This window comes from Littorina saxatilis, linkage group LG1 (genome assembly GCF_037325665.1).
Source record: "Littorina saxatilis isolate snail1 linkage group LG1, US_GU_Lsax_2.0, whole genome shotgun sequence".
NCBI classification, from domain to species: Eukaryota; Metazoa; Mollusca; class Gastropoda; order Littorinimorpha; family Littorinidae; genus Littorina; species Littorina saxatilis.
Genome location: NC_090245.1, coordinates 43,024,316 through 43,048,160, shown reverse-complemented (window position 1 = coordinate 43,048,160; position 23,845 = coordinate 43,024,316). Strand labels below are relative to the sequence as shown.

The 23,845-nt window shown below is 43.2% G+C and overlaps 1 protein-coding gene across 1 annotated transcript; it reads left to right on the top strand.

Moving 5' to 3' along the window:
* Positions 1–519: 519 nt before the first annotated feature.
* On the top strand, positions 520–23,473 carry LOC138970429 (uncharacterized). The gene is made up of 6 exons (XM_070342884.1): positions 520–635; positions 3,924–4,132; positions 14,955–15,120; positions 15,723–15,949; positions 16,378–16,681; positions 19,188–23,473. The coding sequence occupies exons 2-6, from the start codon at positions 3,944–3,946 to the stop codon at positions 21,827–21,829; spliced, it is 3,528 nt and encodes a 1,175-aa protein (XP_070198985.1). The 5' UTR covers positions 520–635; positions 3,924–3,943; the 3' UTR covers positions 21,830–23,473.
* Positions 23,474–23,845: the final 372 nt, after the last annotated feature.

Sequence of the window (23,845 nt, the reverse complement as noted above, 5' to 3'; positions counted from 1 at the left end):
CACACATGTAACCTAAATTCAACATGTGCCCGTACAATACCGCTTGTTTTATGAAAACATTGCTTCGGCCATGTTGATTTTAATCAACCAACAATTTTCTTGTACATGAATATCACTCCCCAAGCGAGAATTGGCGAGTGGGGCGAGGAAGCTCCGTTTCTTGGGCAATTCTCGCCGCTAGGAAAGCTAGAATAAAACAAGCGGAGGCTAGGTAGCTTTGGGGTTGCTCGGCTACGCGAGAAAAAATGGTGGCCTTGCAGCTACCAATCCGATTGGCTGTCCTTGGCTGTTTACCGACCAGTGCAGACGATCTTTTCGGTATCAACCAATGGTGTTTAATTCTCGCGTAGCTAGCCATCAAAACGTTTCATATAGTTACACTCTCGCCTCCTAGCTCCGCGAGCGGCTAGCCGCGAGCGAGTCTCGCCGGAAAGAAACACGCGTCAGGCCAAGGTGGACGACAGGGCTGTTTAGGGGAATTCCCATTTTCTATTTTTGGTGCCACATACCGTGTGGCGTGTCGGACGACTTCTTCCCGGAACTTCAGTGAAATCTACGGCTTGAGAATGTTTGAGCTTTCTCGGAGAAGCTGAAGCGATAGAAGACTCTGAAATTCACTGTCACCAACAGTTCGGGTAAGTTTTCTTCAGTATTACGCTTTTAACAGATTAGCCTACTGCTGAGGTTGTCACACTTCTTCACGACATATAGTAATCGCAGTCATGTAGGCTGTGTCAGTCGTGCAGACCCAACATCAGCGTGTGACACTAGTATAGGTGACATTGCTGACATTGCTGACTGAACAGATATCTTTGCCAGCCGTGTATTGCCAATACAATCATATAGGCCTGCAAGTCGAAACAGACCAATAGCAGAAGATATCACACAGTCAGTCAATGTTAGATATATTGCTAATTCTCTGGACATTTTGTATTTACCGTGAAGAAATTGCAAAAGTATTTGTCTCAGTTTTGGCTGTTCCATATTCCTCCCTCTGATTATTATTTCTTTTTGTTCACTCTTTTCTTGTACTTTTCAGTTTTTCAAAATGTCTTTTCTTTCAAAAAGTCTTTAGTCACTTGCTCAACTAAATTCTGGGATCATTACATTTTCATATATATTTGTTTGTTTTTAAATTTAGGTGTTTTTGTTTTTGAAGTGGGGAAGCAATAAAGAGGTCGTCGATATCAAAACTGATATCGACGGAAATGTCGTCGATATCACTTTTGCACTGAGCTCAGTTTTGCCCAATTGACCAATGGAAATCCACGTAACATATGAAATAGCAATATAATTATATAGTACCCTTCGGTTGTCAAAAGTTTATTTTGGTTTTGCCATAGGAACATCATTGACTGTTCAAAATCATAATCTCGAGCTCGTCACAGTTGTGAATGCCGCCTTCTTTCATTTGTCCCGCGTGCCGGCACAGATTAGAAAAAGAGAACATCAGCACCTGTGCTTTATGTACTGGCTACTTTTCAAATACGACATACAAAGTCAATGAAAGATCGCGCCGCGGCGTGGAGGACGACGCTGTTTTGAGCGTGTGTCTGGCGCCTATGGTTTCACCGTTTTGTACAGGCTGAATGGAGACGAGGGTCGTGGTATGTCGTGGTGTGTGTGTGTGTGCGTGCGTGCGTGTGTGTGTGTGTGTGTGTAGCTCGCGAGGAAACTACAGGACCAATCTTTATGAAATTGTTCATACAAATTTTTCCACATGATATCCTCAACACACTTTTGTTGATAATGTCTTTAATTACGTCATATCCAGGTTTTTGTGAAAGTTGAGGCGGTACTGTCATGCCCATTTTTTTTGTATGGATCAAATTGATTGACATTTTTGCCAAGTAATCTTCGACGAAGCCCGGACTATGGGATTGCATTTCAGCTTGGAGTTTGGTCATTGAAAATCTCAAAATTCTAATTAAAATTAAAATTTTAGGAATCGATCCAAAAATTATTTCATCTTATTCTTTGTCGCTTCCTGATTTCAACAACATATTGAAATGTTATGTTTGGATTAAAACAAGCTCAGGCAGTTAAAATGAACACACACACACACACACACACACACACACACACACACACACACACACACACACACACACGCACATGCACACACACACACCACCCTCGTCAGTCAAAACTTGACTAAATGTACAAACTTTAAAGAGACTTCCTTACTCTTTGACTACTCTTTTATGCAGTGAATCACTGATAATGTCCTCTATTGCCTTTAATTTTTTTTCCTTACCTTTTTTTCCTCACTCAGTGTAACGTGGCAGTATATATGTCTGAGTCTGTATGTGTCTGTGTGTGTGTTGTGTGTGTCTGTGCTTCTGTCCCAGTCTGTGTTTCTGTCTCAGTCTGTGGCTGTTGCACTCGGTAAAGGTTATTCTGGTTATAGTACGTAGTAGCTATTTACTGAAGTTTGTGAGGTTTTGTTCTCTGGTGGTGACATCGCCCTTCACGGTGTGCACATGCTTATGCATCACCATTATTTGATTTAATTATTAAGCGTGAGGTGGTTTCATTATTTGCTTAAATTTTCTTTCATAGTCAAAAAGATTGATTGACTTCTTGATTTGCTTGCTGGCTACTTAACTGACTGATTGGCTGACTGATAGACAAATTGTTCCCATGTGATGTTGAGATGCTGATGTTCTGCGCGAACTTAGAATCCGGTTTCATTCTAGAATGGACCGGGTCCAGGTTGGAATTCTAACCCTGCGCAAGTACAGGGGTGCCATTCTAGAATGAAACCCTTGTTGCTGGTCCATTCTAGAATCGGCCGTGCGCAAGGTTGGAATTTGGGTCCAAGTTGGAATAGTCATTTCAGTTAGACTATCACACAGCCAAAGCCACAAATGTGGATTTTCTGTTTGTTTTTGTTTTTTGTGTGTTTGGTTGGTTTTTTTTTTCTCTCCGGTTTTTTACACTTTACTCAAAGACATCGTGAATTGGGATTGTGATGTTCTGAAAGTGATTAAGATTTTGAGAGACACTCAGCACTGATCGCTACGAACGGAAATTTCCGGACTGACAGTGTTTTGCCGATCTCGCTTGTAACTTTTAATCTTATTCATATACATGAAGTTGGTCTTCTGAATTGTGAAGATATAATGTCAACTTTTTTTTAAACCTGTGACAACAGCTCTATAACTCACTCTGTCCTTCTGTTGGTCTGTCTGTCGGTTAGTCGGTCTGACCGTCTGTCTGTCTGTCTGTAAAAAAAATTGTCAAAAAACCGGACATTTCCGAGAGGGAGACAGCGCTGACATTGCAAGCGGCCGCAACCGGCTCTCATCACAAAAACAACTGCCCTGCAAACAATACTGCCCTGGTAGTCCCCCTTGCTATGGTCTGCCTTTGTTTATTGCGTACTCAGGAGTGTCAACTTTCTTGACATGACATGACATTCGCAAGATCGCCAAAGGATTTTTTTCAGGGGTAGACAAATCAGCCCCATTTTATCAAAGGGAAGGTGCAGGTGGAGATAATTCAAGGGAAGACAACTCTGTCTTACCTACAAACATTACGGCCCCCTTTATTCAAGGGTTTCATTCTAGAATGGCACCCCTGTACTTGCGCAGGGTTAGAATTCCAACCTGGACCCGGTCCATTCTAGAATGAAACCGGATTCTAAGTTCGCGCAGAACACTTGCATGCACGGAGACTATTAGTTGCTCGACAGAACCACATACTGATGTTACATTTTTATGAATGCTTTTGTTTCTTCTTCTCCTTCCAACCATTGATGCGCTCTGTGTGTAACGTACGAAGTTTCTTTTATTGTGTTTTTCCCCCAGCAGTGCATTAGCGAGAAACCATGGCCACCATGGCAACAATGACTGGTTTGCCAACCCGGATGCGCTCTGTGTGTTAGGTACAACATTTCTTTTATTGTTTTTTCCCCCCAGCCGAGCATTAGCGAGAAACAATGGCCACCATGGCAACCATGACTGGTTTGCCAGCGTCCCTGCTCCCAGTGTTAGGGGTCAGCACGAAAGGACTTGCCTGCGATGACCCGATCGCCAGATTGATCCAGGCTGAATTCGTTGACCGCGTGCAGGACCCCAGGACCGTGATGCTGTTTCTCCCGCCCGACCTGCTCACAGCGTCTGACGAGGTAGGTAACATTTTGACCTCGATTTTGACCTTCAGGGAAAGAATACAAACTTCCGTTCGCACGCAAACATTCTTTTAACCTTCGCCGGTGGTCATGGGTCCGTGTGCACCCAGAAGGGCGTTTAATTGCAAATATCTCTTAAACTAAACTGAGCAAAACAATTATTGCACCCATTTTCGTACCCAGACTTAAACATTTTATTCAAACTTTATATGCCATTAAAGGCCCTTCACTTGGCTACCTTGCACACTTTTCGGATCAAAGATTTCTGTTTTAAATATCACGTGACCGCCACCGAAGTAAGGGTACCACCCAAATCGACCTGACAATAACGTCAGGTACCAATTAAAAACTCGAAAAAAAAATCAGAATAGGCGCAGCTTGGCAATTTTTACACACGAGAAGAAAGAAAAATCATTTATCTATCCAGAACAGGTTGGTTTGTTTTGCTATCTTGCATATCTCTTGTGTTATGTCATTTCTACTAATGCAGGTGTGGAACGCATGAGCAGTAGAAAACGAGAGGATTGTGCGTCCATTTTGAGGAGTACCATGACAAAAAGCGCTTTATTTCAGCAATGCCTACATGGATTGATTGGAAACTTCTAGGAGCTGAAGTCGACATTCGAGACGTACGTCCGGTAAAATTTCGAATCGTTACAAATATTTGTTGAGATCATAAGCAATCTTCCGGAAAATGTTTTAAAACGTGTCATAAGTTTGAAGGTTTACATCCCAAAATATCATGACTTTGCAATATCTTTTCCTTCAATAAAACCATACCTCACCTGTACATTTACATCAATCAATATTTGCTTCAATAAAGAAACAAATATCTTCTCAGAACCATGCAACAGACTGAAAAAAGCAGGCATATCCGAACCCTAATTTACAAAGATGGTTACGCACATGTGAAACCCAGCAGGTCTTACCCTTTTTATCCATACTATACAACATTAAATATGCTTGCTTCGGTAAACGTGAACTATTCATCTGACCAACTTTTAACCAATAACGAATACATCTTACCGAACTGTTTCTCCATAAACAAATGCATTGGCTACTTTTAATGACAAATTTAAATAACGTTTACAAACAAAAGTGTGCACTTTTTCTATACTTGCTAATCTGTAGAGGCCCCAAATCTCTGAGGCATACAACCAAACCGGCTGCACCTGAGAATCAAAGAGTTTAAAAGGGTGGTCTTTGAAATGTCATTCAATTTCAATAAACACTTTTCACATTCAAAAGCTGCACGTTTTCCTCGTACTGCCAAAGCATCAACACCCTTTATCAAACTCATTTTTGTTGTGAATGTAATACCCAAATAATTATATTCGTTCACAACATCCTATTGCTTTCCATAAAAAACAAAACATGTTTCTGTTCTGCCCAGAAAACCTCCTTTTCTGAAAACCATGACCTTGGGTTTCTCAACATTTATATACAAACATAAATCTTTACAAATTGTGTTTAATGTATTAACTTGATTTTGTAGCCCTCCTGGAGAATCTTAAAACAAAACAATATCATCAGCAAAAAGCAGTAGAACAATTTCAATAAATCCAGGCAACACCATTTTCTTGCACAAATAAAGCAATCTCGTTGATAAATATATGGAAAATAACAAAGGACTCAAAACACAACCCTAATGTCTCAAACCAGTTGGGCAATCACCAAATTTGGTTGATTCATTATGCACCCTGATACGAGAAATAACAGAATTATAAACTGCAACAAAGGCATTCATAAACTTTCCTGATACCCCCTTCTCACACATAATCTCGAAAAGGTGTCTCCGTTATCCAGAGTCAAAAGCTTGCTTTAGGTTTACAAAACAAACATAAAATTTGCCACCTCTTTTTCCTAAACACTTCTCAATAATTATGGCATTCAGTGTAAAAATGTGGCCGTACACTGTGGAATTACCTATTTTTAAATCCCGCTTGAACATCGCTCAATTTTCCCATTACTTTCAGCCCAATTAAGTCGTCTATTAAGTACAGATGTATAACATTTACTAAAAAAAAAAAAGCCCAGTGAAATGCCTGTATAATTTTCGACTTTATCGTATTCGCCTTTCTTAAGCACCGGTACGATTATTGCTTTACACCAATCAGCAGGATACATTCCTTCATTGAAAAGAATATAAAACAACCTTGTCATAAACTGCACAGAAACATCTCCACACAAATGAATCATTTCTGCCATTATCCCATCCGGCTGTTCCACATGCTTGACCTTTCTTGAGGTTCCGTACAGCCTCTATTGTCTCCCGAGGAGATATGGGACAATCTAATTCTGATACTATAACATTATTTACCAAACTCACATCGTTCACATCTTGTTCATCAAGTTGAACATAATCGGGGTTAAAAGCTTGTTTAAAATGATTGAGCCACTCAATGTTTGAAATAGTGTCACTCACACTCTTTCTCCCACTCACACATCCAATCCCTCTCATTTCCTTCTAAAACAAATGACAATTCTTTTCAAATGACAACAATCAGTTACTATTTGCTCGTTTATAACTCGATTTCTTTCTTCGATTCAAATTCTTATAATGTTTGCGTGCTTCAACGTACAACAGTCTATCAGAGTGTAAAAAAACTTTGTTGATATACATGTACTGCAAAAAGGGCATCATCCTTGGCTTGTTTACATTCATGGTCAAACCACACTGACTTTTTACATTCATCTTCAACAAAAACATGTCTCTGCATGCACTCACTTGCTTGCAAAAGAAAATCACAGAACAGCTTCACTGCACAATCTACATCATAATCAACAACCGTCATAACAGAAGAAAAACACACATTTTGCCCAAAAATGCTTTCTTTCTCTTTATCCCAAATTATTTTCTTCACATAATTGTCCTTTTCTTTCTTTCTTTTTCCTAAAATCTCAACTTTTTTCTTTTTTTTTCATACAAATTGGAAGGTGGGTTGAATCAACCAGTGACTTCATTCTAAAAGGCAGTACAAAAGTGTCTGTAGACAATTCAGCTAAAATCAGAAAATAATCAAAAACACTAGAACCGGAATTGGAAATGAACGTAAACGAATCATCAAATCGCCTTTTCCACAAACCATTCAAAATGACACAATCAAACATGTTGCACACTTCAAGCAATTGTCTACCAAACACATTTGTTTGCACATTAGATGACTTTCTTACAAAAGGATCATAATCCGCCTTCTGATCAACAAGAGTTCATTGATTCACAGAAACCCGTCTTCGTCTATTGCATTGGAAAATTTTACACAATATATATCCCACCAATATTTTGCTACATAAGATGGGAATTCGTCAAACAAATCTTTGTCAGTATTGTAACGAAACCGACTTCATCGAGCACTTTTTTTGGCAGTGTAGAGCAGTGCAACCCATATGGCAGGAATGTCAAGGGCACATATTTAAATGTACAGGCAAAAATATAAAGTTAAGCTGCGAAGAGGCTCTTTTTGGGTATTTAACACGTGATATCCCCAGAGAGAAAACCTTCATAATTAATCACCTTATATTGATATCGAAAATGTGCATAAGCCAGTTTAAGTACGGAAATCCAAAAACTAACATGAAGATCTTATTTCAGAACCAAGCTCGAGTTCGAAATTTCTAGTAAAATTGAACTGTGTATAAGAATATAGATAACTAGTAGTATTGTGCTGTTAATGTAAAGTTATTTATATATGCGCTGTATGATGCTGTGCTGAAAACTAGTACTGTAATTGGTAATTTGTAAATTCTCGCCTTTGTCTATGGAGCGTTGGATTAATTAACCTGTTATGTATTGTCCCGCTGAAAATGTATTATATAACAGAAATATGGGAACAACAACAACAACACACACACACACACACACGCACACACACACACACACACACACACACACACACACACACACACACACACACACACACACACACACACACACACACACACACACACACACACGCACATACACGCAGACATTAGTTAAATTGTTGTTGAATTAAAAAGTAATCTAATGGAAATGTAACCTGTAATGTAAAAGAAAACAAAATTAAAATTTCATTAAAAAAAAAGACCAATGAAGAAGGATATGCTCACCGCCCAAAAAGAAAGAAAAAAAAAAAAAAAAAAAAAAGACGAAAGAGGCAAAAAAAGATGGGTTGAAGCAGCCTTGCATGCAACTGAGGTCGGAAAAAAAAAAAAAAAAACAACCAAAAAAAAAACAACAACCAAGAATTCATTGACAAAATCAAAGTGTTCACGTGGTTCATAATTCAGTTTTCCGGTCCGAGCATTCAGGTCACCATAAATAATCTTATACAAATCATGAAATTGTTCCTGCAAATCAACAATGCATTGCTCAAGAGTCTCTAATCCATATCCATGTCCGTTTACAATCCAAAGCTTTACTGTCGCACCGTACGTGGAGCATACATGCATATGGACAATATATTTTTTATCCAATCTAAACAAGGATTTACATAATTGCAAAACTACAATATTCATACATTTTACTTTCACATGTCAAAGAAAGGGAGATATGAATATCTGAACAAAATGAAAAGTCCACCAGAATTTCTCTCTTGACTGGACACATTTTTAGCTTTAGCCATAAGAACATCATAATCAGTAAATAAATAATACATTTTTTCAAAATCCACAAAAGATTTTGAAAGGCCGAAGATGTCATATATGAAAACAAAAACTGTACTGCTTCTTTCCTATCAAACTTAGATAACCAAGCTTCACAAGGAGAGAGAGATAGATAGAGAGAGAGAGAGAGAGAGAGAGAGAGAGAGAGAGAGAGAGAGAGAGAGAGAGAGAGAGAGAGAGAGAGACAGAGACAGAGACAGAGACAGAGACAGAGGTTTAAGGCGACGCCTTTTCTTACAACCGGTCTTTACTTCCAATCTTTCTTACTTTCTTTATTTGGTGTTTAACGTCGTTTTCAACCACGAAGGTTATATCGCGACGGGGGAAGGGGGTAGATGGGATAGAGCCACTTGTCAATTGTTTCTTGTTCACAAAAGCACGAATAAAAAAATTGCTCCAGGGGCTTGCAACGTAGTACACCTTACTTCCAATACAAATGTCTAATAAATGATAAACAAGTAAAGCAACATGACAAATAAACAAATTAAGCGAACGACCCAGCAAACAATCGACAAGTAAGCAAACAAGCAAATAAACACAAAATGACAAAGTAAGCAACAGACAAATCAAAAGCGAAACATGCAACATGTTAATTGAGGTTACACATGTAAAGTGATCGACGGTAAAATTCACACAATACCAACGTTTACACTAATGCTTACAATGATTATATGGTGTAAATGATGATGATGATGATGATGATGATGATGATGATGATGATGATGATGATGATGATTGATGATGATAATGATGATGATGATGTTGATAATGATGATGGAAAATCGCAACATAAATTCCACATAATACACTGCCCAAAAAAAGTTAAGGACCAAAAGCCATTTTTCGATCCCAACGTTGATTGTGCAAAAATCACACAAATCGGCGACAATGACCCACTACGCTTTGTGGTCGTCTTGACAGCTTCCCTGCCTTTGCTGTGACAGCAAAAACCGGTACTCAGACTTTGCCTGTATCTCTGTGCAGGCGAGCAAAGAATCCGCAATATTGCGAAAAACGCACGTGAAAGTAACCCTCCTGCAGAGCTCAGCACAGGTGATTTTGCCCTAATCAATCTTTTACACGTGAACCATTGGTCCTCTGAGAGTGAACTGTCGTCAACAGAAATGCTTTATAAGCCTAGGCAAAATCACAGCAGGCCACCAAACAACCATGCCCCCAAGACTTCATCTGAACCTTGTCGACCGCGGACGAGCTCTAGCCTGGGTTCAAGAGGGTATCCGGCTCCAAGAGATTGCTGCAAGACTTGGCTGCTCCCATTCCATCATTGTGAGGCTGCGGCAGCGCTTTCTGGCCACTGGAAGTGTGGAAACCAGACCCCGGTCTGGGCGCCCTCGAAGCACCACACAACGTCAAGACCACTACATCACACGCCAGGCGTTGCAGACCAGGACGACCACTGCCAGCACCGTCAGACGAAGGCTTGGGGTGGCAACCAACACTGACATCAACGAGCAGACCGTCCGCAACCGCCTTCATGACCAGACGCTGCACGCAAGGCGTCAACTTGGCCGCATTTTACTGACGCCACGTCACATGATGGCAAGACTGGCCTGGTCCACCCGCCATTTGAGATGGAATCGACAGCAGTGGGCCCAGGTACTGTTTTCCGATGAATCTCGATTTAGTCTGGAGCATGATGATGGTAGGACCAGGGTCTGGAGGCGTCCAGGAGAACGCATGGTCTCTGCATGCGTGAGGGAGAGAAGAGCCTACCGGGGAGGGTCAGTGATGGTGTGGACTGGGATCAGCGAGCACCACAGGACCCCACTGTACCATGTACGGGGCAACTTGAATGCCCTTGTCTACAGGGACCAGATCCTCAGGCCCCAAGTCCTGCCCATGCTGCGTCAGATTGGGCCCCATGCAGTGCTACATGACGATAATGCTCCCCCACATCGAGCACGGCTTGTGGACGCCTTCCTGCAACAGGTACAGATCAACAGGATGGATTGGCCAGCCAACAGTCCCGACATGAACCCTATCGAGCATGCGTGGGACATGTTGGGCCGTCGTGTTCGCGAGAATCATGCTCCACCTGCAAACCTCCAACAGCTGCTCGTTCTTTTTCAGCAAGAGTGGCAGGCCATTCCCCAGGCTGATCTGGCAAACATTGTCCACTCAATGAGGGGTCGCTGCAACGAGTGCCGCCAGAATCGTGGGGGTTATACCCATTATTGAACTTTGGGAACCGGTGAAACATTGGAATTGACAATCTGCAAAGACTTGCGACTTTTGATTTTGACCCCCCCTTCACTTAAGAGACAGTAACTCAATTGTTTATGAATGGAATTCAATGCACTTTGGCATGATTGTTGTTGAATGATTTGACCAAAACATATTACAAGTTCCATGTTTTTGGTTGATCGGGTTTTGCGCAATTTGTGTTTGGAGGTTTGGTCCTTGACTTATTTTGAGCAGTGTACATGTAATAAAGAACTAAAACTGACCCCTGGGGGACTCCACTCTTTAAACATCCTTTGGGAGAGGTTTTACCGTTTATAGAAACATACTGTGTTCTGTTGACAAGATATGATTTAAAGAATGAACACGTTGCGGGATTGTTCACGTACAATGCGAGTTTATGTAAAAGTAATGTGTGATCTACAAGATCAAAAGCTTTCTTAAAATCAAGAAATACAGCCCCTGATATGTCCGAACGATTAATTGCCGATAGCCAGTTATCACATAGTGATGAAAGAGCTGTACTACAGGAATGTTTCGGACGAAAACCAGATTGAAAGTTGTGAAATAATTTGCACCTTTCCATGTAGTTCAGAAGATTCTTCTGGATGTGCTTCACTAAAGGCTTTGATAAAATAGGAAGCAAAAAAATTGGCCTGAAGTTATAAGGGTCAGACACATCTTTATGTTTAGGAAGTGGAACGACCTTTGCTGTTTTAAATGGAAACATATTTTGTTCAATGCAAAGATTATACACATACGTTAGGGATTCCACTATGTACGGTAGGGCTAATTTAAGCAACGACGGGGGGATTTTGTCAGGCCCCATGGATTTATTATTCTGAAGGTTTTCTATAAATTTTCCAACTTCATGTACGGCAATAGTTGGGATAGAGAATGAATCTTGTGATTTCAATTTATGAATACAGAGAGACAGAGAGAGAGACAGAGAGAGAGAGAGGGGGGGGGGGATGTAGACAGCTGGCTGCCGGCTGCTAGAGGAGACCTGAAATGGGCTAGGGACCGGGCTGGGTCGTCTTGGGTCAGTGCTGAAATGGTTACTTAGTTGGCTGTTGACCGAACGGACACCCGGGCTTCATATTTTTGCATGCATGTATTCGTGTTTCCAAGGTCTGAGGCTTTCGCTGTGACCCTGGGATCTTTATCGTGCGCATGCGTGCACACGGGGGTGTTCGGACACCGAGGAGAGTCTGCACAAAGTTGACTCTGGGACATACATCCCGCGCCGAACTTGGGAGTTGAACCCACGCTGAAAGTGACAACCGGTTTTAAAGCCAGCGCCTCTACCGACTGGGCAAACTCCCCACCCAATATGTTGGAGTCAAGAAGTTCCATGGAGGGCGGGGGGTATGTAGTAACACATAGTGTTTTGCTCAGATGATTCCCACCCAAGCAGAGCCGCGCTATGGGTACGCATTACCGTGAAGCTGGCAGTCAGTGCTACCAAATGTCGTCTGTGTCTACCACTCGGTGGTGACTAAATGTGGGTCTATGTAAGCAGATGCCAGCGCAAGCAATCTGATGCAGAGTCAGGAGGCGGTTCGGTACAAGAGAACATTAGAGGCCACAGCCTCGGCCGTCTAAGGGATCTGTGTGTCTGGAGGCACATTTGGTTTCTGAGGTTCAAGCGGAGATGTTGCCTCTGCTCCCAAGTTCCCGTGTCTGGAGTCGTTTTTGGTATGGAAGCAAACCTGTAGGTTAGGGCCTCTGCCTTTCAGGATGCCAGGACTACAAAATGTGAGTCTTGAGACACATCTAGCTTAAGATTCCAAAAGTGGATCTGTGCTGTGCTGGGTCTGCTGCAAGCACACTAGAACCAGCTCGCAACAGTTGAGGTGAACAGATTGGTGACCAAGACCATCATCGGTTTCTCTCCGAGTGATGGGTGTGGGCGGAGAAAGTCTCCCAGACTGAGGGCATTCTTCCATCTGTAGCGGATGAGACTAGACATCTCTTCCTTGAGAGTGTCACAACCTTCAAACACGTGTGTGAGATGTCCAGTCTTGCCACACTGACAGACTACCTTGTCCTAGTAGATGCGGCTGCTGATCCCCTTGTTTAGCTTGTATTTTCGTGTTATATCAAGTCCAGGGATCGACAAGGCACATCCAACCTCCCCTGACTGCAGGACCGAACCATCTGTGAAGACCTGTAGGTAACTTTTAAATCGTTGATCGATCTTGTCTTTTGCAACTGTGGCTAGCAGCAATGGGTCATCAGCCTTTTTGAGACCGTCTCCATAGTCCATGATCAGATTTGGGGCTTCAAGCAGCCATGGAGGGTAAGGAAGGGTACCACCTGTAACCAGCTTTTCTTTGGACAGGCCACTCTGTTCCCATATGCCCTTCACATGGTTGTATATGAGAGAGAGAACTCGAACTCGAAAACTTTATTACCGAGAGAGAGAGAGAGAGAGAGAGAGAGAGAGAGAGAGAGAGAGAGAGAGAGAGAGAGAGAGAGAGAGAGAGAGAGAGAGAGAGAGAGAGAGAGAGAGAGAGAGAGAGAGAGAGAGACAGAGAGAGACAGAGAGAGACAGAGAGAGAGACAGAGAGAGAGAGAGACTCAGACTCAGAACTTTATTACAAACGGATAAAGGTTTTAGGCAAAGCCTATTCTTTCAACCTGTCCTTTATACAACACATAAAGACAGACGCACATAAAAAAAAATATAAATTCAATCATATAAAATACAGAAATACATTGTATGGAATGCAACACAATGTGCATTTAAGGAATTACATAAGGAGAACTCAAAAATGACAAAATTACATGGACATAGTTATACCTTTCATTTGGGAATAAAATTGCTCCGATCAGCTACACATCCGTTAACACTAGTACAAAATGTTTAACAAAATAACAATCGAACAAGACATTTCATTCACGAATGATGTGTGAACGTGACTGTCTCTTAAACATTTTCACTGAAGTTGCATTTCTTATCTGTTGGGGGAAGGAGTTCCAGAGAAACGCTCCCGAGAAGGCTAAGCTCGATTTGTAGAGGTCTATGCGAGGTATAGGAGGGATGATTTTTTGGGACCCATATCTTTTTGTGGCATGTTTAAAATGTGATTGCAAATATTTAGGACAGTCGTCATTTAGAATTTTATACATGAACACAGCCTTGTTTAACGTCAACTGATCTTTCAAGGGGAGGAAATTCAGGAGCTTTAGTTTATCATCCGTGGACATATTCAAATCATGCAGAATAAGTTTTGCAGCTCGGCGATGCAGGGAATTGAGTCATTTTAAATGAACATCACTGCAGTTATCCCAAAGTGTCGATGCGAAGTTTATATGAGGCATTATGTGGGCGTAATAGAACATTTTGAGTGCTGCAGAATCTGCGTAATGCCTTAATTTTGATAACAGGTACACATTTTTTGATACTAGTTTGCAAATATTACTCAAATGAGTTTGCCATTTCAACTCTTGATCAATGGTAACACCCAATAATCTATGTTCCCTAACTTGCTGCACTTGAGTTGAACCAACTGACAGTTGTAATTGTAGAGAGAGATCCTAGCTTTCTTATGATTCGAAAATAAAACCTCTTTTAAACATACGTTACTGCTTTATTATAGTTGAAACTAAATGGGATATTAGTCACAAGAGCTCGAGGACATTTCGCCTGACAGTTTCGAGAAGGCGAAGCCATGTGATCGAGTTAAAAAACCAAAAACACCACCAGATTAGAAAACGTTGAATTTGCGTGGGCAATTAAGTGAGTTTAAATGACACCTCAGAAAACCCCCAAAAGAAAACGTGATAAAGACGACGACCACGATGATGATAATGACTGATGACGACGACGACGATGATGATTATGATGAGGATGATGATAATGATGATGAGGGCGATGAAGATGACGCTGAAGACGACGACGACGACGACGACGATGATGATGATGATGATGATGATGATGATGATGATGATGATGATGATGTTTCAGGACAGAGTGGCCACCGTACAGATGTCCAGCGGTCGACAGGTTGCGGCCAGCCTTCTTCTGTCGCTGATCACACAACGCAGCGACTGGATTCCGCGGCTTCAGGCAGGACTTCGACACCGCCAGGTCCGCCTCGAAGATCTTGCAGACAAGATCGATCACCTTAGACGTACGACCATATTCCTAGCTCTCTCTCTCTCTCTCTGTCTCTCTCACTCGCTTCTTCCCCCATCCGCCACTCTCTCTCACTCTCTCTCTCTCTCTCTGTCTCTCTCTTACTGTCTGCTATCCTCTCTCTCAGCGTTAATTGTTTTGTGAGTGTAGCCACACCCCACCCCCCTCTCTCGCTCTCTCTGTCTCTCTCTGAGTGTAGCTCTCAATCTCTCTCTCCCTCTCTCTCTCTCTCTCTCTCTCTCTCTCTCTCTCTCTCTCTCTCTCTCTCCCTCCCTTAGCATTTCTTGTTCTTATGAGTTTAGATGTTTGCAGTCCTACCTTCATCACGTACTAACATATCGAGCATTCAGTCATCTTCTAGTCTATTTCGCTCGATCAGCGTTCTCAGATTGGGGACACACACACGATCAGAACGTCATTGAACATGTATGGAATGCAACTGGTTGTTTGACGAATCCATCCATATTTTTGAGGCATTACTAATGCAAATTGTTTTATTTGTAAGCATACTGTTGTTGTTAGATTGAACTTGTAAAGCGCTTCGAGCTGTCGGAAGCGCTTTTTAAATGTTATATTGTTATTATTTGTGAACTGCAGGGCAAGTGCCAATGGAAATCGAACTCGCTGACGAAGACGATACGGAAATGGAAGTGGACGCCGAACCCTTCACTACTTCGGCAGTTCCGAGTGCTGCAGCAGTAACGATGCTGGGTGGCAGACAACCCGGGGAACTCAATCAACAAGAGCTGAGGACTTACCAGAATGTCGTTATAGCGGACATCACCAAGCATTTCTTTACGGGCATTGCCAGATCTGTTGCGGATGTACGTGAACTGAACTATTTAAACGTTTGCCTTTTTGGGGGGTCTTCATATCTATCACTTCTCTCTTTATCTGTCTGTCGTTTTTGTCTGTCTGTCTGTCCCCTGTCTCTCTCTCTCTCTGTCTGTCTGTCTCTGTCTCTCTGTTTCTCTGTCTCAGTCTCTCTCACTCTGGAGAGTACACATGCAAGCGTTCGTGAGTGTGTGTGTGTATGTGTGTGACATAATGTGTAGGCTATGTGTGTGTCATTATGCGTGTGTATTAGTGTGTGTGTGCCTGTGTGTGTGTGCGTGTGTGTGTGTTCGTGTGTGTGTGTGTGTGTGTGTGTGTGTGTGTGTGTGTGTGTGTGTCTAAAGCGCGCTTCTGTTTGTATGAGTGTACACAGGCAGAACTGTCAACCTTGAAAATATTTGTACCTGCTGCTTTTCAGGTGAAGATACTGACAGAGTATTACGAACGAATAGCATCTGTTGTTACCACGCAGTACGCTGTCGGCTGCCTTGAGATGCGTCTGTCTTTCGCCACGTCACCTGATCTTTGTGAATTCCGACGTTTGGCGGACAGCGAGGCTTTGCACGAGACTATAGCACGTGCAGTGCTGACGTCAGAACGTCGTGAATGGTTGCAGACCCAAGCCAAGTCGTACGGCCTGAAATGGCACCACATTGGTCTGAGGGTCACCGTCAGAAGCGATGCCCTAGTTCACTGTGAAACGTACCTCAAGGTCACTGAAGGTAAGGGCACATAATGGTCTGGGTTTTTGTGAATGAATGTAAATGCGCTAATATGCTATCATTGGGCAACAAACAACAACTCCAATTATAAGTTCCCTCCACTGTATTGGGTAAATTCAAGGATACAGTTATGATACATACACACATATACACACAATCATGAATAGAAAGATATCAGGGTTATATATTCAAAACAGGGTACTCACAGGTTTGAAGACAGGTTTGAAAATCCCGTGCACAAACTAACCATAATATTACCCTGAGTGTATCAAAATCGCTACCCGTGAGGTAGACAGAAAAAACACACACACAGTCCGTGAAATCACAGGCACACGGTATCCACAGTACAATACCAACACACGGCAAGTGTGTAAGTAGAAAAAAATACAGTCACTGTTCACAGTTATGATTCTGACCAGACTGCGGCAACCATCTGATCTAGATGCTAAACACTAATTATATCTTAATTAAATAGGTTCTCCTGAACATGGCTTTGCTCAGCTAGAGCACACACAAAAACTGCCGATATGTCCTTCACTTGAAAAAAGTAGCGGTGTACTTAATTCTCCGACTGGCGATCTCGACCAAACCAGTTCACTTCGTCCTGTGACCTCTCGGTTCCAACTATCCGGACTGTAACTTCACGGCTAGCTTCGTGAAAGTCCCGTCGAACTTCAGCTAAACTGATCCATAGAAATAAGATATTCGGCGGCTTCTCAGATTCTTCTTCTTCTCCAGCATCTGGCCCCAATCTTCTTCTTATGGACAGGTTACTGGACGCACTGCACAAACATGAAGAGCGGACATCTTGTTTTTACAATCTGTCCTCTACGAACTAGTTTCTGCAATGTTAATCGGTTCAGCTTACGCGATACACAAAATATCGATATTCGAATGCCTATTAAAGTTACCTGTTAACCCCTTCACTGCCACAGTATAACAGCATTTTGGCATTGCTGTGTGCCAGGGCAAAATTTCGCTTTCTTCGGTAGGTTCACTAATCTGTTCACTGCTCAATCATATCTCTTAGATCTTTAGCATGTGTTTTACTTATACCCTTGGCTATTATGTGATGACATGATCATTGGACTTAGTGATTGTTATAGTAAAAATTGATATTATGACCATTTTTGTCAAAAATTACAGTTTCCGGACTTACACACACACATTGCAGCACGTAAAACCACACAAAACACTGCTAAAACTGGTGTCAAACATCAGGTACTCACATTACAGCCCATAACAGTATTCTTCTGTGTGGTAATCCATAAATCACTTCTTGTAGAGCTTCCAGAACACTGTATCGCTTGAAAACAGGTCTACGAGTTGAGGTCCGACTTTCGGCCGCCATTGTGAATCATATAGTCGGTTCTACACTTCCAACAAAATTTTCACCACGTGGTACTAACTTATCCGAACGGTCAATGGGAAAGAACTGTGTTTAGAACCCCTACAAGTACTTGGACAGTGGTTACCTCCCATTTAGTTTTCAGAAATGTCCTGAAATGTTGCTGATGCAAATCCCCCGTACTAGGTACGGTTATGGGCGTACGACAAACCGAAAATGACCACGTACCTAGTACGGGGTGGGCAGTGAAGGGGTTAAAGTGCTTTGACGATCGCGTCTCCGAAAACACAAGTAAGGGCTGGAACCTTCTACTGCATTCTCTTCGGGCATTTTATCCTCCCGCGCGATTAACATCGAGACCTTTCTCCTCGATGGACAGTCGTCAATTGTGCTGCTAAACTAGCTCCGATTCACGAAGTCAACTGTTCTCTGGTTTGTGAGCTGTGTTAACTCCGTGCAATACACTTTCCACGTGTATCTGGTTGGCTTCCGTGTATCGTGTAGGGAACAAATGCTAACTCGGCATGACTCAGTTGTTAGCTGTGAAGAAAAAACCCGAATGGTGTGTTCCGCTTTGATTTTGCCCGGTGTTGTGCTAGCTTCCTTCTTTGTATTCTCCTTGGAAACCAACACACCAGAACGGTTCTGTACACTTTTCAGAGCGCTGTCTGTTGTATTGGTTGCTTGATCAGATAGGCCTACGTCGTGTACAATCAGACACACTCAAGTGTTATCAGTTCACTTCAAGTTTAGACGTGCTGTTTGAGACAATATAATAATAACATCTTTCAATCAAATTAGGATATAACCTTTTTTGCCGAGCAAGATTAGGTAAATTGATACAGGATTTTACAATGGCAAAGTGATCATCCTAAATCTGAGCTTGATCCGACAGATCGACGTTAGCTACTTCCATTGGGAGGGTGGGAGACCCCAAAACAAAGTTGCACAATACTAATCGTCATAGTGGGATTTAAACAAAAACCACCATACTTCCTAGAGGCAACGGCAAACCTATATGCCTCAAATCGCGCGCAAGCTTCACAAATGAAACGTTGATACTTAAAAAGTAAGCGTATTTTGGTATCAGAAGTTATTAGAAACCAACCTCCAGCCTGAATCTACCGCTCACATGGTTTTGTTTTGTTTGTTCAACAGAGAAGGCAGAGCCAAAGTGTCCAGCAGAAGCGCTTCTTCGCAGAACGGCAGCAAAGGAAGGACACGCCAGACACACGCCATCAGAAGACCGTATTGAACGTCTTCCTAAACTTCTGTTCGCTTTCGTCGACTGGCTTCTGGAGGAACACCCACACCTTGCAGAAAGGGTAGCCACCGTTTTCGTCGCGTCTCCACTTGACATTGGCCTAACAGAAACCATGGCAACATGTCGTCAGTTCTTCGAGCTCAGCAGCCAGCACGAGGAGGACCTGGCAGAAGTCACGCTGGAGATGCTGAGAAATATTGGCACTCAAGAACAAGAACCGGAGCCCTTACAAGGCACTGCGACTGGAGGGAAACCCGTGTCTCCGCTGCCATCTTCAAAGCTTGTTGTTGAAGCATTACCGCAGAGTCCTCTAGCAGAACGCGTGGAGAGACTTGTGCGGGCTAAGCTCATGATCCCACTTGAACTGGCCGACGAGAAGAAGTCTTACGGGTTTAGCTCCCCCTTTGTGGCGGACTTTGCCTTGACATGCTCGACACATTCTAAATCTTGGGTACCACCTTCAGGCTTCATTTATGAAGCACTACAGTACGGATCTTCCTTTGCGATTCTTCACTTGCTCGACCTTGCGCTCATTTTGTCCTTACCCAGCGAACAGTTTTCTTCTGGTGTAAGAGCCGACGAGCATTTTGGAAGGCTTTCCAAGCTCTCTTCACTTCCCCGAGAGACCATCACGACCACAGGGCTCCCTCAAGTGTTATCGAACAGACACCATCCTATAGCGGTAGTGGAGATGTACATGGCGTTTTTCAGGTATCTTCCACGCCAAATTATTGCACCACTTTTCAACAGGTCTTGGGTTACCTTCGGGCAGGAGTGGAAGCGCATAGCAAGAGATCTTCTGGCCTCAGATGAACCAAATGCTCTCCCTGACATCATGCTCGTCCCTGTGTCCAACGAAGAGAAGTCGACACTGAAAGACATGGTTGAACAGGTACAGTCAGCTAGCCATACAATAGACCTATCCGGTAAGTTGGCGAACCTTGGCGTCAATCCGTTCAGAGTCGTCCTCGGCTGTGTACAGCTTTTCAATGTTGCCGCGTGTAACCTGGTATACTTCAACGGTTTCGCCGCACTCAGGGCATTGCCATCTTTCCGGGGCGGCTCTGCCGGGAGCCAAACTGCAGTTGGCCAACCTGCACTAAAGTTGTGTAAGAATATTCTTCAGGGGCAGCACGTGGAGTGTATTCTGGATGCCATGCCTGGTCTCGAGTCGCTCTCCCATCTCGACCTGACTGGCTGCACAGTGTCCCCGGATGACCTGCAACGTATCCTCAACAGCTTGCCCATGAAGTCTATGAAAATGCTTATCCTCAGCGAGATCACTTTCAGCGGCTCTCGAGGCAGTGTTCTGCCCAAGTTCTCCCACCTCAAGCGGCTTCAGGGCCTGGACCTGAGCTTCCTGGGGCTGCGCGACGAACAGATGCCGGAGCTCGTCCAACAGTTGAGCGCCCTGCCGGACCTGCACGAGCTGACCTTGGAACAGAACCCCATCACCACCGCGGGTCTCTCCGAGCTGACCCCGGCTGTAGCGTCACGTGGCTCGCTGCGCGTGCTGCGGCTGCCCCGCTGTCAGCTGGACGCCGGCGCCGCCTTCGTGCTGGGGGCCATGCTGACGTCATCACGCAACCTGCACGTGCTGAATCTGAGCAACTGCAGCCTGCAGGACTCGGGTCTTCAGCACCTGTCGCTGGTGATCAAGAACCACACTCAGCTCACCAAGGTCTCGCTCCGCAGCGGTCAGTACTCGCCCCAAGGCCTGGCCTCCTTCCTCACGCACCTGACCAGGTGCGGTCGTATGCAGCACCTGGAGATCGGTCAGTGTCCGATAGAAGCAGACGGTTACGACGTCTCGGACAAGCTGATCAAAGCGCTGGAAGTATCGCGGCTGTGGGACTTCCTGGGCCTGTGGCAGTGCAGGCTGGGACACACCGGCTTCCTGCAGAAGATGCTCTCTCTGGACACCCAGCTCCGCGGCCTGACCAATCTGGTACTGCAGGACAACCACCTGGGCGACGACAGCATGGAACACCTGAAGGAGGCAGCCAAGCGTGGAGTGTTCCGCTACCTCAGGCACCTCAACCTGCGCCAGAACAACATCCGAGCAGCTGGAGCGGAACTGGTGGCTGAAGCGTTGATGTACCTACCACGTCTCAGAGAACTCCTGCTGCAGCACTCGGTGATCCCGCCCTCCGCCGCCGTCAGTCTTTCTCGAGCCTCGCTGCGCCTGTCCGACATGACGCTCCTAGAGATCTGCGACAGCTACGCCATGGATTACCAACAGATCGATGACGTCATGGTCGAAATAGTCAGAATTGTAGCAGAGGAGCAAGTGGCGGTCGGCGAAGGGGTCAGGTTTGCCGAGAATGATCAGTTGCTGGAAAACCGGTTTGTTGAAGAAAACCTGGGTCTCCTTGGTTCCACAGATACTTCTCCGACAGGAAAACCGCTGGCACAGAGTACCGAGGGAGATGCAGAACCGACGATTCCACGATACCGACAGCTTGCAGAACCAGAGGCCGAGGGGTCTAATTTAATCATTGATGGGAAGCTCATACTCAGCTTTGGACATACCTGAGCCCTTGCGGATCTTTCCTGCACTGGAACCTAAAAGCTGGTGGTCCTGCAGCTCATGTATCAGCCCATTCCAAGTTGTTTGCAACTGACAGCCTTGGCGAACCTTTGGAAAATAAAAATAGGAAACGTGTTAAAACATAAATTGAACAGTCTTTCGTGATTGATTGCTACCTGTTTTGATACTGCACAAGTCTTGTTTTTATATTTTTTTGGCCCTGTTTGAAAAACGGGTTCTTGCATATCATCAAAGTCTTGCAGTGCAAACTATTTTTTTTAATAGTTTTACATGTGAAGTTTTGCAAAGCTGGCAACGTTTGGCCCTGATGCTCGTTGTTGATTTATTTTTAATTTTTTAATTGTTGTTTGTCGATGTATTTCTCAACTGAAGAACGAACGAACCTTTGTTGCTTGCTCTCTCTGATGACACAGAGTGATCGTAGTCACCACAACGCAAAGACAGACAGACATGTGGGCGCTTCTGTATAAATATGCAAGCCAGCATAATATGTTTGCTGAAAAAAACACTTCTGAGTCTCTTTGGTTGTTTGTGCTTCTTGATTATTGTGTTTTGTTCGGTTGTTGTTACATGTATTTATATAAATACTTTTTCAATTGTTTGTACTTGGTTATATGTTTGTATTAGCAGAGCCGTCGCGATATAACCCTTCGTGGTTGAAAACGACGTTAAACACCAAATAAAGAAAGAAAGAAAGTATTAGCAGAGACATTGAACGTTTTGGATTTTCAACATCGTTTTTGAAATGAGACATAATTATTTGCTTGCAATGGAAACAGATGAATGGGACGATGTGTATTTATAGAAGCATCATTTTTGTTATGTCTGAATCATTTTGAGTCTGTCTTCGAAATTAATCTGATCCATTGCGAAGATCGTCAATGTCATGATGCTGGCAATCACCTAAAAAAAACATCAAAAGCATCTATACTTTGACCGTTTATTTTAACCTGTGTTCATGCAACTACATAAACAGAGAGGATGACCTTTGGTATGCCTAAGCTCACCGAGACCTGGAAAAGTTTTTTTTAAACGTTTCTTAGGGCTAGGAGCTACCTTGTGAATCATGAAAATAGACCATTTTTATCTTCAAGTCATTTGACCACAACAGTCATGAAACAGAACTGTTTGTTTGGAAAGTTGTTGTGCATCTGCTTCAATGTATGAAGATAATAGTATATTATCAACAACAAAATTTTCTTTTAGATTGACTTAGTAAACATTATTAAATGGAAAATAAGCAAAGAGATGAATCGAAACATGTTAGTTCACGGATGACAAGATAATTTCAAAACTATTCATGAGAATGATTTGAACTTTTGCAGAAGTGATTAAGACATTCTGATAAATGTTTTAAGCTTTATGAACAAAAGTTAAAGTGATACAAATATTGACTTTGTGGGAAAAGAATTTATGAAACCTGGACAATTTGTATCTGTTTAACTTCTGTGAACTTTTCGTAGAGCTTAGACTGTGGAACAAAACACATTTTGTATGGTGTTCTAGTGGGTGTAGACTTGTGAAGAAACCTGTAGGAACGAGTTATGCAGCATACGTTGTGCTGCAGAAACAGAGTCTCTGATTTTCGAGAGCAACTTCTCAGTACCTTCAATAAACATGTAAAGCCTTGTTTTCCTCTCGAAGTTTTATTCAAGCATGCATGCCTTGCTGAATTCAACAACTTTGCTGTTATTGAGGGAGAGAGAGAGAGAGAGCGAGAGAGAGAGAGAGCGAGAGAGAGAGAGAGAGAGAGAGAGAGAGAGAGAGAGAGAGAGAGAGAGAGAGAGAGAGAGAGAGAGAGAGAGAGAGAGAGAGAGAGAGAGAGAGAGAGAGAGGCTCAGACTCAGACTCAGACTCAGACTGAACGTGATGTTCGTGATATTGTAGTGTGTCAGTTAGTTGGTGTGTCATTGTAAGTGTCTGCACGTGTGTGTGTGTGTGTGTGTGTGTGTGTGTGTGTGTGTGTGTGTGTGTGTGTGCTGTAAATAATGGAAACACACT

What these genes read in the sequence shown, in the direction of transcription:
- LOC138970429 (XM_070342884.1), top strand. Translation starts at nt 3,944, where the DNA reads ATGGCCACCATGGCAACCATGACTGGTTTGCCAGCGTCCCTGCTCCCA. An exon ending in TGCTCACAGCGTCTGACGAG is followed by an intron (nt 4,133 to 14,954) that starts GTAGGTAACATT and finishes ATGATGTTTCAG; the next exon opens with GACAGAGTGGCCACCGTACA. An exon ending in GTACCTCAAGGTCACTGAAG is followed by an intron (nt 16,682 to 19,187) that starts GTAAGGGCACAT and finishes TTTGTTCAACAG; the next exon opens with AGAAGGCAGAGCCAAAGTGT.